The 13,971-nt window shown below is 44.6% G+C and overlaps 1 protein-coding gene across 3 annotated transcripts; it reads right to left on the minus strand.

Annotated features, from left to right (window-relative positions):
* Positions 1–5,308: 5,308 nt before the first annotated feature.
* On the minus strand, positions 5,309–13,558 carry SGK1 (serum/glucocorticoid regulated kinase 1). 3 transcript variants are annotated; one of them, XM_005887748.3, is made up of 12 exons: positions 13,420–13,558; positions 10,536–10,611; positions 10,018–10,093; positions 9,504–9,608; positions 9,317–9,400; positions 9,084–9,215; positions 8,707–8,819; positions 8,241–8,364; positions 7,706–7,801; positions 7,094–7,249; positions 6,901–6,990; positions 5,309–6,505 (listed from the first exon to the last, which is right to left on the minus strand). In XM_005887748.3, the coding sequence occupies exons 1-12, from the start codon at positions 13,451–13,453 to the stop codon at positions 6,338–6,340; spliced, it is 1,254 nt and encodes a 417-aa protein (XP_005887810.1). In that variant the 5' UTR covers positions 13,454–13,558; the 3' UTR covers positions 5,309–6,337. The 3 variants fall into 3 exon arrangements, with proteins under 3 accessions (XP_005887810.1, XP_005887808.2, XP_005887809.1); XM_005887746.2 differs by lacking the exon at positions 13,420–13,558 and adding an exon at positions 11,665–11,911; XM_005887747.3 differs by lacking the exon at positions 13,420–13,558 and adding an exon at positions 10,757–10,911.
* Between the last annotated feature and the right edge of the window lie 413 nt (positions 13,559–13,971).

Consider the following 13,971-nt stretch of genomic DNA (forward strand, 5'->3'; position numbering starts at 1 on the left):
ACAGAAAAGGTGTGGAATGCAAGCAAAACATGTGTGTGTGTGTGTGTGTGTGTGTGTGTGTGTGAAGCGTGTTCTTATAGAGCAGATATGCAGTGGCCAAAGCAAACTAGGAAAGATCCTAGGTCAGCCACATGAAATCTAAGCGATAATAATTTGTTAGTTTTATTGACTGGTTAACAATTTTCAGCAATGTGAAAACACATTTAACCAGTTTCTCCAGTTGGGTTTAATTAATGTGGGTTGAGTGTGTTTTTCTTAATAGAAGTGTTGTTCTGATTCACAGCAGGTTAGGTTTAACATCATTCTGCTCCCAGGACAAGGCCTGAGGCATATAGAGTAGGATTTTAGGAGCATTTTGATGGATGAGGTGAGAAATGTCTTAACAGGATGGGGTAGAGATTGAGTACAATGAGTAACATCTTGCCTTGCCAAGTACACTGATTGATTATCTATTGGCTGATTCATCACATCCTGGGGATATTGGAGAAACTAGTGGGTGGTTTTTGTCCTAAATGGTATTGTTGCAGCTGAGACAACCACTCCAATAAGTGGAGTCAATTACGTTAAAGAAATAAACTACATTAATACATCCTTCTTCTTCCTTCATTCCCATCAATTCACGAAGTTCCATTGATTTGAGGCCTTCAAAATCTCTCTCTGTCCTTTTTTTCCCGCCACCAATGGAATGATTGTCAGAAGTCTCCTAAGTGGCTTCCTTATTATTTTTTTAATCCCAGAGCTATCCCCACAATTACAGCTCTTGCCAAGAATCACCAGAACGTGCCTTTCGATCATGCCTTTTCTTCATGGAAAACCTCCAAGTGTTTCATTTTACTACCTAGTGAAACCTAAACTTCACGAGACTTTCGGGAACATCAGTCACAAGGTCCATCTCCCTATTCAAAATGACTTCTTGCCACTCTTTAATACATTCCCCCCCCTATAATCTGCTAAAGAGAAGTGGAAATTGAGAAAAGTAATGAGTGGGCAAAGATGAAATTAACTAGCATTTTAAAATTCCAGTTCCTTCTGGCCTTGTCTCATTGCATAACTGAAAAAACAGGCAGGGGATGCATGTTTCCTCCCTAAAGAAACTGAAATTAGGAGGTGTTTGCCCAAGTTACTACTTGTCCAGTGCAACAAAGTGGGTTGGGGGAGCTGGGAGTCTGACCTAGGTCTTTCTGAGACCCACCCTTTTTCCAATATTCCATTCATTGTACTTATGCAGCTTACCCTCTGGCACCCCCACCTCAACTCTCCAGACCTGGAATGCCCTCTTTTCTGCCTCAACTTCAAGAGTCAGTTCCTAAGACAACCTATCTGGACCCTCAGGATCTCCCTAATCTTCTCTGTCCCAAATTCCCTGAAAATGTAACCCCTTTACTTGACCCCCAAACTGGATAAGATGTTCCTCCTCTGGGTTCCCATAACATCCTATTTTTATCACATCATATGTTTTTCAGTTTTATTTATTTACTTTTAGCTATGCTGGGTCTTTGTTTCTGAGCACGGGCTTTCTCTAGTTGTGGTGAGTGCGGGCTCCTCTCTGGTTGCGCTGCATGGGCTTCTCACTGTGGTGGCTCTTCTTACTGCAGAGCACGCGCTCCAGGTGTGGGCTCAGTGGCTGTGGTACACTGACTTTAGTTACCGTGTGGCATGTGGAATCCTCCTGGACCAGGGATGGAACCTTTGTAGCTTGCATTGGCAGGCAGATTCTTAACCACTGGCCCACGAGGGAAATTCCATATATTTTTAAATAAACATATTTATTGATATATAACAAGCATATAGAAAAGTCACATAAGTATTTAGCTTGATGATATATCAAAAAGCAAAATCAAGTCTGAAACCACCAAGATCAAGAAATTACCAGCAAGCAACCAGAAGACCAGCCCCCTCGCTTACCCTCTTAATTTTTATCTCCATTCTCCCGTCCCCAAAGGCAATCAGATCCTGACTTCTATACAGCTTTGTTTTGTTAGCCTGCTTTCAAATTTTATATAAATCAAATCATTCAGTACGGTTTCTATGTCTGTGAGGTTTATTCCCCATTATCGTATATAGCAATTATCCATTTGTTTTTATTATAATATGGTATTACATTATATCTATTCATTTTACTAATTATATTGCTGTTGGGAGACATTTTGAATTGTTGCCATTTTGAGGCTCATATACATAGTCCTACTGTGAATATCATTGCAAACTTTTTATTGAATATATGTGCACTCTTTGGGGTGCATATACCATGGAGTGAAGCTACTGGGTCATAATTTATAAATATATTCATCTTTATTTAGTAGAAAATACCAAACATTTTTCCAAAATGGTTGTACTGATTTATACTCTCACTGCAATATGTATTTCCAGCTGCATCTCATCTTCATCAACAACTTATGAATGTCTATGTTATAATTGCAAATTCTTTTTTTTTTTTTTTTTTTGTCACGCCACACAGCACATGGAACTTCTCTGACCAGGGATTGAACCCATAACCTCACAGTGAAAGCACGGAGTCTTAACCACCGGACCACCAGGGAAGTTCTATAATTGAAAATCCTTTCTTTCTCCCTCCCCACCCCACTTTCTCTTTTTCTCTCCTTGCCTTAGCATGACACTTAGAAAGTATCTGAATAAAAGTCTAGTGAAATAGGAAGTAAATGACTAACAAGCACAGAAGTGTTGGCTTCTATATTCTTGTCACTTAAGAAGTGACATTATGCAGAATAGGGTAGTGGTTACATGCATAGGCTTTGGGACCAGACTATCATGATTTGACTTCTAACCTCACCATGTCCCCACAAATTACCTTTCTGTGCTAATTTCTTCACTTTGACATCATGGGGTCAATGAATTTTGTATAAAGTACTTAGAGCAACGCCTGGCATGTAGTACGAATTCTATAGTATTAACTGTTCATGTTGTCTAATTCTTAAGGCGTATATCCTTTTAGACTCCCTAGAAACAGAATCTCTAGGGAGATTCTAGTAACCTAGAGAGTTTAGAAGCCTGCTCTAGGCAGCCAACCCCTAGACAGCCAACTCCACAGAGAACTTCTAGACTTATGAGGTTCCCTTTAGCCCTCATTCTCCACCAGCCTTATACCATGGGTGGGTGCCCCAAGTAGATGGCAAATTCCCTAAGCATGGTACTTGAGTTATCTTCATGGTAGCAGTGGTTTCAAAGTCCCACTTCAATTTGTGGGAATCTTAGTTGAACACATTCCCCCTAAATCCATATTTGAGCAGCTATACAGCTGAAAACCTATGGAGAAGTGAATTGTTCCTTTTATCCACCATCATGCTCAAATGTAGTTTCAAATGCTGACAAAGATGTGTCCCACACCCCTAGATAAAAGATACTTCTGCACACGTACTACTTGACATCATAGTGTTTAGTAAATATTTGCTTTTTTTAAAATTTAAATATATTGATCCTTTGTTCTTTCTGGACTTCCCTATTCTGGCCTGGTTCCCTTCCCACCCACTTGTGTTTGATCTAATCTCCTCCTGTTTGTGTGACAACACTCGGGTCTCCTCTGGCTCTTATCTGCTCTCCAGCAATGTATATCAGATCTTACATAGCAACTGACTGAAGCCAGAAGCCACATTTATACCCTCAAAAGATTAAAATGCTTTGTAATCCATGATTAGCTCCTAATGTCTAATTAGATGGGAGAATGCCAACTGAAAGACCCAAGTTCAGATAAAAATGTTCTAAGTACTTATTGTTCATAGAGGGACTCTTAACTGTTATTCATCATGAGAATGAGGGGAAGACACACAGAAAGCCTTTTGTCAGGACTAGGATCAATCTTTACTAGGACTTTATAGATTTTCTTTATCATTGTAGTTGACTTTTGAGCTTCCCAGGTGGCGCTAGTAATAAGGAATCCACCTGTCAATGCAGGAGACAGAGGAGTCACAAGTTTGATACCTGGGTGGGGAAGATCTCCTGGAGGAGGTCATGGCAACCCACTCCAGTATTCTTACCTGGAGAATCCCCATGGACAGAGGAGCCTGATGGGCTACAATCCATGGGGTCACAGAGTTGGACATAACTGAAGTGACTTAGCAAGCATGTAGTTGATTTGGGCATTTGTAGTAGGTAAGGGGTTTAAAATGCAGCTAGTGTCTGGAGGGAAGAGCAGTAACTCAAATGCAGAGCTTGATCAGAGCTTGATCTTATATCTTCAGCAAGATATAAGAGCCATGATAAAAGGGAAAATGACTGTCCCCAAGGAAATCCCTGTGCAAACTGAGAGGTCAAGATAAAGGATGTGCAGCAGGCTTACAGTCGCAAGACCAACTATTGGAGGATCCTGTGTATGGGAGGAATTTCTGGAAGGCCTAGAAAAGAGAAAAAGTCCAAACAACTTGTGTACAAGATGATGATCTCCCACAATGCTCTTTTTCCTTCTCCCACAGCAACTATTCCAGTGGGCCGAGTACAGGTGGGCCCACGCCGTGCCGGATGCATACCAGCTCCAGAGGCTTCTGATCCAAGTCGGGGATGTGTCTCTTCAGGCTCCTTCTCGGAGCTGACACTGGACTCAGTTTGGCTCTGGTTACTCTCAGGAACCAGGAGTCCTGTCGGCTCAGCATTTTGGGAAGATAGCCACTTATCCTCATCCTCTTTAGTGGCATTCTCCTAGACTTGCAGACTATTATCTAGATTTCCATTTCAACAAACTGCTTTATTGACCAAGTCTGCCTTTCCCATCAGGCTCTGTAAGGGCAGAGATGTGTCAGCTTTGCTCTTGCTTTATCTTCAGTACTTAGAATAGAGCTTGGTCCAGTGAAGGCATTCAAGTATTTGTTAAAGAATTACCTGTTACTTCAGACAAGACAAAGGTCGGGACAAATAGCCAACTTCACAGGGCAGGCAATAAACATAGGGAACATTACTTCATGACTGTCCTTGAGGCAGTTAAATGGACAAGGATTTGTTTGGATAGATTTGTGGATAATGACTGACATCATAGAATGCTGGTAAAGCCCCCAGATAGAAATTGGCTTTAGGGAATTCCCCGGTGGTCCAGTGGTTAGGACTCAAGAGTTTCCACTGCCAGGAGCATGGGTTTGATCCCTAGTTGGGGAACTAAGATTCTGCAAACCGCACAGTGTGGCCCGGAAAAAAAAAAAAAAAGACTTTAAGACTGCCCTATTCTCTTCTGGAGTCAGAGGCTGATGCTTCTGGAGGAAGCGAGTCACTGTCAATCACAGCAGCATTTCCCTGGTTTTTTATTTTAAATGTATCTACTATTGTTCCCTGAACTGAAATATATAAAATAATGCACAGGACACAATTTCTGTAAATACTTTTCAAGGTTTTATTGCAAACCAAAGTTGGTTTATCACACACACAAAAAGGTGTGTGGTAGGGAGGGGAGAAAGAATTGTACATATTATAACCATGTTAATTACAGTACATTAAAATGGTGGTTTACATTACAAATAAGCCTGTAAGTTTAAATATACTAGTGTTATAACCCAATGTACAGACTTTCTTTATACAATACATACAATTATCAGGAATGCAAAAAAAAAAAAAACACAACATAAATAATGCCCATTTTATAGGTGACATTTTAAACAATGAAAACACCAGGCTCTGACTGACAACTGGGGCATTGGTCCATAAAAACCCTTTCTAAAAATAGAAATATTTGTAGCAGCAATGCTTTCTTTAAGCATCTGGATACAAGTCATTGCAAGACCATTTTCAATAAATTTTAGTTATTAACTATATCTTACAAAAAAAAAAACCAGTCTACACATAAATTTATCTTCCAAATATGGAAGAAACAAACAATGTCCCACGTTGTAGTGTCCTGCAAGTGTCACATTGATGCCTATAACTGAGTCCTTCTGTGAGCAAGCATACCACACTCATACGGCAGATCACACAGGGAGTCCACAAGGAGAAACAGAGAACGAAAACACTCGGCAACAGGAAAAGCTTTGGAGCTAACACGATCTCATCAGAAAAGGCACATTTCATAAGATTCGTTATCGTGGCCCGGACAGACCTCCAGAAGCTCCTTCTCAAAACAGCGTCCGCCTGCCAATGAGACCACTGCATCTGTCTCGGGCGGCCCTCTACTGCTCATTTCAGAGATAGCACCACATTGGAAGGAAGAATAAAGAGGAAAATCTCACAAGCTCACTGAGGAGGATGTGCTCTTCGAAAAGCTTCCAGCAAACAGTGTGCAATAAGACTGCCAAGATGTGCAAGCTTCCAGGGATGTGCAAATTCTCTTTTAAGATGTCCTGTCAGCTGGCAGCTCTGCCAAAAGGTTAACTAAAAAATCCTTTGCAACCAACCCTAAGACTGTTCAGAGGAAAGAGTCCATGGGAGGTGCATAGGAAAAGCCCAGGAAGGCCTCAGCCGCTTCCTTGACGCTGGCTGTGAGAAGGAGGCTGTCCGGGGACCGGCCGATGGAGTTGGGGACCGGCTCTTCAGTGAACTCAGGATCAAAGTGTCGCAGGTCGCTGGGTCCGCTCTGTTGCAGGAAGAGGAAAACAAAACAAAACATGCTCCATGTCAAGAATTCACAGTGGAGACAAGGCAGGGAAATTCTTGTGCAAGCTTTAGGAGCTATATAGAGACCATCACAAACCATTTCAAGCACAAAACCCACAGGCCATGTAAAGTTTAAACTATGAAGGTCATGTTTTCTGTCTGTCTTTTGCTACTTTAATTTATAAATGTGTTGAAAAACTATGTGAGCTTCATTGAGATAGAAGTTCTACTTTTTCTGTGGGTAAAATAATGGTTTATGAATAAAATATCTGCCAATTTATTCCTTGGGGGGCCCCCCACCCCCACCAGTGCCATCAACTCTGCCTTAAAAGAGAAGCCCTTGGGTTTCCATACATGCCCAAGAGAGCTACTCACCACATTTGGGTTAAAAGGGGGAGTAATCTTCTTATTAATGAGATCTTCCCAGTTAATTAGGGAGAAGAAGACATGATTCTTAATCTCCATCTGTTGAGAAAGAAACATGAATTTAGATGCCTAAAATTCAAGAAGGGTAGTGAGATCTAGTGCTCTACCCAGACAGCCCAGGAGGACAGGAAAAGTGACTCACAAAGTCATCCTTGGCACCCAGCCTCTTTGTCCTGTCCTTCTGCAGGAGGCCTTCCAGGACATGTCTTGCAGAGTTTGTAATATTTGGCTTCAACTGGAGGGGCTTGTTCAGAATGTTGTCGTACATCTCAGCTGTGTTTCGGCTATAAAAGGGAGGCTGAAAGAAGGGGGAGGATTACTCACTAGTCAACTGGAAGCTCTGGAGAGCACTCATTACCAGTAAAGACTCAGACTGTAATGCATGAAGCTGGATTTGACAAAGTCTATCACTTGATAGGTTTTCTTTGCCCTGGATTTTTCAGTGTCTGTATTTTGCCACCCTGATGGGGGGTGGGAGTAGATGCTAATAAGCCATGTTTTTCACTCTCACATACATTAAGTGTGGTCAAACCTAGTAAAGTGTGAACTTAGAAAAATCCACCAGGTAAGGGTTTATCTTAAGACACCAATAATTTAACCAATATGCCTGTCACATCAGCATTTGTTAAGCTTACTGATAAAGGGAGAGACATGATGATCAAGTCTGCAAAAGGGTTTGTGTGCCCAGATGAATCTAGAGGGAGAAATGTATCAACCCAGGGCAATATTCCCCGATTCTCAATGGGCTACTCACCAGGCCATACAGCATCTCATATAAGACGGCCCCCAGGCACCACCAGTCCACGGTTCTATCATAGGGCTGCTTATGAAGCACCTCAGGCGCCAGATACTGAAAGACCAGGAAAAGAGAGTTCAGAGCCCCTGAAACCAGGCACTGCCAAGACCATGGGTGCGCCTTCAAAGGGCTGAGACACACTGGGTCTACTTGGAGGATATATTTCTCTAGACTACTTCCTGATAAAATTGATGCCTTTGAGGCTGACCGTCCACTTATATGTCCTGATATTTAGAAAGCTAGTGGGTACCCCTCAGCTATCTTGAGAATTTAGAAACCTTCTATGACCATGGATCTTATCAACAGCTCATTTTAATTAAAGCAACATGAGGCTATGGAATTTCTTATGCCTCCAAGAGTAAATGCATTTTACTTGCACTGAACTGGACTAGAACACTTCTAAGAATACTCTTTCAGTAGTTAAAGGCACTAGTGCAATGATCTCTTCCTGGAGGAGTGGGTAGACCAGGCACCAAATCAAGAGTGTGCCTACCTCGGGCGTGCCGCAGAAGGTGGACGTTGTGCCATTGTGTTCAATGTTCTCCTTGCAGAGTCCAAAGTCAGTAAGGACAATGTGTCCTTGTGAATCTAGCAAAATATTCTCTGGTTTTAAGTCTCTGTTTAAAAAAAAAAAAAAAAAGTAGTCACATAAATTAATTTCACTGCATGAGTAATTCCTGTAAAGATCATTGCTAGGGCTGTTAGAAGCACTTAATATTCACTGTAGTTGTGTTAGTAAATCTAAAAGGGAGTCCTTGTTCTGTTAATCTATTCTGAATTAGGCACAATCCATATTGGCTAGTTGCCTAGTGGAAGGGAGTCAAGACCAGTCACATGCTGGAGATTTGGTTTTAAGTGAACAAATTATGCCTGAACACAAATTATTTTAAGGTGCTGTCAAAGCTTGGCCTATGGTCTCCTTTACACCAGAAGGGCACCTTAAGGGCTCTTCAACTCACCTATAAACGATGTTCAGAGAGTGCAGGTAACCCAAGGCACTGGCTATTTCAGCAGCATAGAATCGAGCCCGTGGTTCCAGGAAGCATCGCTCCCTCTGGAGATGGTAGAACAACTGTAGAAGACAGAACAGAGTTAGCCTGGGTTGCCAAGCCAGAGGACAATGCATTGAATCAGTCTTGACATATATATAACTAAAGAGGACAATGGCAGGAAGCAGCCCTAAATAGTCTATTAACTATCTGAATGCTGGCAGGTTAAGGGAAATGCTAATTCTGGTAATTTTCTCCTAACTATCTTTTACAAAGTTTCCTCTCAAATTAAATGAAGTGGGCTATGCCCAGACTCCGAGGGGTCAGTTCCCATCCCCTTCACTCACCTCTCCACCGTTAATATAGTCTAGGACGAAGTACAGTTTGTCAGCTGTCTGGAAAGAGAAGTGAAGGCCCACCAGGAAAGGGTGTTTCACGTTCTTCAGGAGAACATTCCGCTCCGACATAATATGCTTTTCCTAGAAAAAGGACAATGAAGATTTAGTGGCAAATTTCAACTTGGCGCCAAGATTCCAGTTTAATGTTTAGTGAATGTCTTATCTCTAAGCCCAGCTCATACCTCCTTCTTTTTCAGGATTGCCTTCTTTTGTAAAACTTTAACTGCATAGAATGCTTCTTCTGCTTTGTGTCTTGCCAGGAGAACCTGAAATTTAAATTAAAAATCATTTTCCTGTTCACATCCAGGGAGAATGTAAAATTAGCGTATGAAAGACTATAAACAATGAAAGCTTCAGACATGAAATTACCTTTCCAAAACTGCCTTTTCCAATTACTTTCAAGAAGTGAAAGTCAGACGGTTTAGCATGAGGATTGGATGATGGGCCCAGGTTGATTTGCTGAGAGGGACTTGGCTGGAAAATAAAAGATTTTCCTTTAATCCTTTCCTTGCTTCAAAGGAAGATTGCAAGTGAAGTACAGGCCATGTAAGAGATGGGATATCTGCAAATGTCTAGGCAGGTCCTCAGACATCTATAAACACATTTCAAAATACCTTTCGTCCATACATGTGCATATTGCAAAACAGAGTATGGAAATTATACACAATCGTGCTGTTCTTAGCAGGTAACACTTTTATGAAATATGTCTTTCAAAATGCTCCACTGATTCATACTTAAGTGCTTATGTCAGTTGTCTGCTATGAACTAACAAGGCATTCCTGCCTTGATACTAACTAAAATGCTATTTTAATTCATCCACGTAGGGAAACTGACTCATTTCTAAGATCCCTCCATTGATGTATCACGAACAGAGAACACTTACTGGAGGAGAAGGGTTGGCATTCATAAGCTCAGGCTCCTGAGGTGGGGAGATTTTCAAAATGGACTGAACTTCAGGGCTGCAGAGAGGAAAGGAACAACTTAGAACATCCTAACTCGCCACAAGGGGGCAGACAACACCAACAGTGAATTTCTGGCTCAACTCCGGAAGATTCAGCGTTTAAACTAAAAACACCCTAATCAATTACTGTTAAAGAAAACAGTAGCTAAAATAATAAACCCAGTTAAACACAGAGATGGGGGTTGTTCTTAAGGGAGAGAGGAGGTGAATGGGGAAAACATGAAAATTTTATCTTGCATCTCTAGTGCAAGCCAAACCAGCAAATTAATTTTAATATTTTAAATGTCTTCAATAATTAGAATTTAAAGAGAAAAGGGATCCCCACTCGTGGAAAGTCTTTGGCTTCCTGATCAATATATTAATGGGAAGTATATCTTTACTGCTGGTAAATGGAAACTTCACTACTTATTTTTATTTCCCCCAATTCCCCCGAAACTTACTGTTTGCATGCATAGGAGTTATTGGCAATCTTCTGAATAAAGTCATTCAGGCCCATCCTTCTCTGTTTCATAAAAGCTGTGAATTAGAGAGGAGAAACGTTTAGACAAAGGCTTTGTAACATCCAACGCCACACACACTAATCTGATCCGGGGCATTCAAAAACTTCCACTTCGCGTAACCTAGAAATAACCTAGAAGTCCAGCCGTATCCCTACACTCACCGATGAGAATTGCTACCATGCCTCTCATTCTGGAGTAAGTGAGGGTGTCTCTCGCAGCCTCGGTTTTCACCGTCATCGCCAGAGAGAGAGCCCGGGGAGTCGTTACAAAAGGGAGACCGGCTCAGCCAACACTGCGCTCAGGCCACGTCTCCTGCTTTATAAGCGTTGTGCCGCCGCGGGGGCGGGACCCACGCGACAACGAGTAAGCAGAGCTGTCCGGCCCCGCCCTCGGCCCCGCCCCCGACCCCGCCCCCAGATGCCGCGCGGCTCGACTGGCGGCAAAGCGGTCGGCTGCGGGCGGTTCCGCCCCGACGAGAGGGCCAGCCGGGAGCAGGGGTTGGGGGGCTCGTGGACCGCCCCGGGAGGGCCCGGCCGGGCACCGTTATCCGCCTCCCTTGGCTCCCGGGCCGGAGACTGGGAAAAAACGCAGGCGGACGGGGCGGAGGGAGGGAGCAGCCGGGGTAATTTTCCACCTTTCTCATTTATTCCGCCTTGCGAGGAAATCAGAGTCGCGGCACATCAGGAAATCAGAGCGGTTTCTGCCCCGTGCGCGGCGATCGGGGTGGCTCTGTGCCCACTCTGGTTTTTCAAACCCTCAGTTAGGATTCACCCCTTGCCCCGGCGCCGACTCTGATCCTCTCCCGTAATTCACAAGGCAGTCTCCCGAGCCCTCGCCGGGCGTGCAGCGCACCATCAACAGTTATCTCAGGCGCAGAGCGGCAGCGCCGGGGGAGGGCGGCCCCTCACGCCCTTATCTTCAGAGACAGCGTGGTGCCCGGGCTCCCGCCGCCCTCCTCCCTGGTCCCATCCTCAGTGCAGCCCCAGATACCCAGCCCCTCTTTCCCGATCCGAGCAACTAGTGGAAGAGTGCGCAAAGCAAGTCCCCGCGTGGCGGCAGCGGCGCTTACCCAGTCCGGTCAGCAGGAAGGACTCGCTCCTTTTCTGCGCCTCGGCCCTCTTTTTGTGGCGGGGCCGAAGCAGGGACTCGAGCCTGGCCCTGGTCAGCGCGCCCTGCATCTCCCCCATGGGCAGCGGCGGCCGGGCGCGCAGAGGACTGGGGCGACAGGAGAACACTGACGTTTCCTTGAAGGAGCCGCCGTGACTCAGGCCGGGCAAGATTTCCTGCCCCGCGTCCCAAAACAAACAAATGGCCCTTGTGCACGGCCGAGCCGCTTCCGAAAACGCCTTTTTTGTGCTTTTGGCCCAAGCCAAGCAAGGCTGAAAAATCCCAGAACTTGGAAGAGGAGGAAGGAAGGAAAGAAAGAGGGAAGGGGGAGGGAGAGAGGTCAGGAATGTGGAGGGGAGGGGGCGGAAATAAAATTCGTCTCTGCACTAAGGGGAAAAAAAAATCTGCATTTCACTTTTTTTTTTTTCCTAATGTAATCTTTGGGAACATTCTGTCCTTTCCGCATGTAATTTTTCCCCTTGCATTTTTAATCCCCACCATGCTAAGAACACGTGAGGAGGTGGCAACTTAGGGGACCGACCTGGCGTGACCCCGGATTGATGCGCAGCCGGCACCGCGGGCACCATCGACTCCCAAGGTTCCCTCTCCCGCTCCCCGAACTGAAAACTCCGCTAGGTCGCACCCCATAGTCTTAGTTTGTACTCGTCTTCCCTAGCCCTCCTCCGGTTTAATTCAGGGCACACCCTGGAGTTTTACCACCTTGCTCTTTCTCTAGAGTCCCTGGTAACTGTGACTCCTGAAACATTGGCCGGGCGCCTCCTCCGCTCCAAAAAGCAAAGGAGGGAGAGGAGCGCTGCAGAACCGCCGTGCGGTGCCTTTCAGTAACCCCGCCGCTCGGAGATGCCTGGGAGCTGCAGCTTGACCGCCGGTGCGAGGACTCGCGCCAGCGCCGGCAGGAAAGCCAGGAGCATAGCGACTGGGCCAGGAGCCGGGAGGGGGCTGCAAGCTATTAAGTTCGCAGGGTCGAGCGCCTGGCGCTGGTCAGCGATGTCTGCGGCGGCTGCCCTGCCATGACCCCTTACTTGCCAACGGCCTTGCCATTTTAAAGTTGCCTACTGGATCGGACACACTCCGAAATACCAGCTGTCACACCAAGAATAGCCTGTGAAGGGGTTTTTCTTTAGTCTTGGGTAGGAATTTGTTTTGCAGGCACAACCACCTCATTTGCCCGAATGTGATCTGTAGCTTCAGCTGCTTTTTGGTTTGTTCAGTTACAACAGCCCGAAACTGGCAGAAGAAAACAACACATCCTGGAGACTGGCTGGGAGATTTTGCTCAGCACCGACTCTTTAAAAAGCACAACTACTGCCTGAAAGGGACACTTCCAACCCAAAGCAAGGTTTTTAGGAAACTCCAAATCACAGAAACTGCCCTGTTTCTGCTTCCTCTTCCATGGATTAATCATATAACATGACTCTATGATTGCCCGTGCCCCCATAGCCCATGCTGCACCTCAACAAGTCTAGCCTGGGGCCTGCTCCCACGAGGTTCCTTCCCCCTTTGAGAAAGTCAAAATTTGAAGAATGCCCAGAAACACCAAACTGCACCAAAGTTTCTGCCAGTTTGTTTTTTAAACATTGAGAAACTTCCAGAGACTCACTTTCTGTGCCCTCCCCATGCCAAGTAACCCCACATCTTCTGCAACATCTTTGATCTATCCATTCCATCCAAATGATAGTAATAAAAGCTGACAAACCTTTCAAAGGGGATTTTATAGCCTCCTCTTTCATTCTTCAGGTTGCGTAGGATATGAAGGTTGGGGATTCCTTTCTGGAGGCTGGAGGTAGAGCTTAGTTATGGCTACAGTAGCCTCCCTGCTATGTGCCTTAAGACTGAAAGCTGGGATAACAAGGGAGCATGACTCAGAGGCGACTGTCCCAGCTTTGTTATGAACCCCACTATATATAAAGGCAATTTCCATACAGGAAGGGAACAAGCTACAAAGTTCACCACTGGGCCACTTTATTCCCTTCATTGCAACATCACCCAGAAAATTATAGTTATCAGTGTCCTGGGTTTATTACACCCCCAGCAAGACACACAAGAAATGTAACCTGACTGATTATCATCACAAATCAGAGCAGAAAAAATTCAAAACACATGCACAGGGTTCATTTTCTCTCAAAGACGCTCTTTCCCGCATTCCAGGAGGAACGAGGAATTTAAGTCAGAGGGCTCTAAGTGGAATAGAGAAGAGGCACAACCATATGATTTGTGGTTGGAACCGAAAGGCCTCCTCTGATGTGCT

The sequence above is a fragment of the Bos mutus genome, chromosome 9 (genome assembly GCF_027580195.1).
Source record: "Bos mutus isolate GX-2022 chromosome 9, NWIPB_WYAK_1.1, whole genome shotgun sequence".
Lineage (NCBI taxonomy): Eukaryota > Metazoa > Chordata > Mammalia > Artiodactyla > Bovidae > Bos > Bos mutus.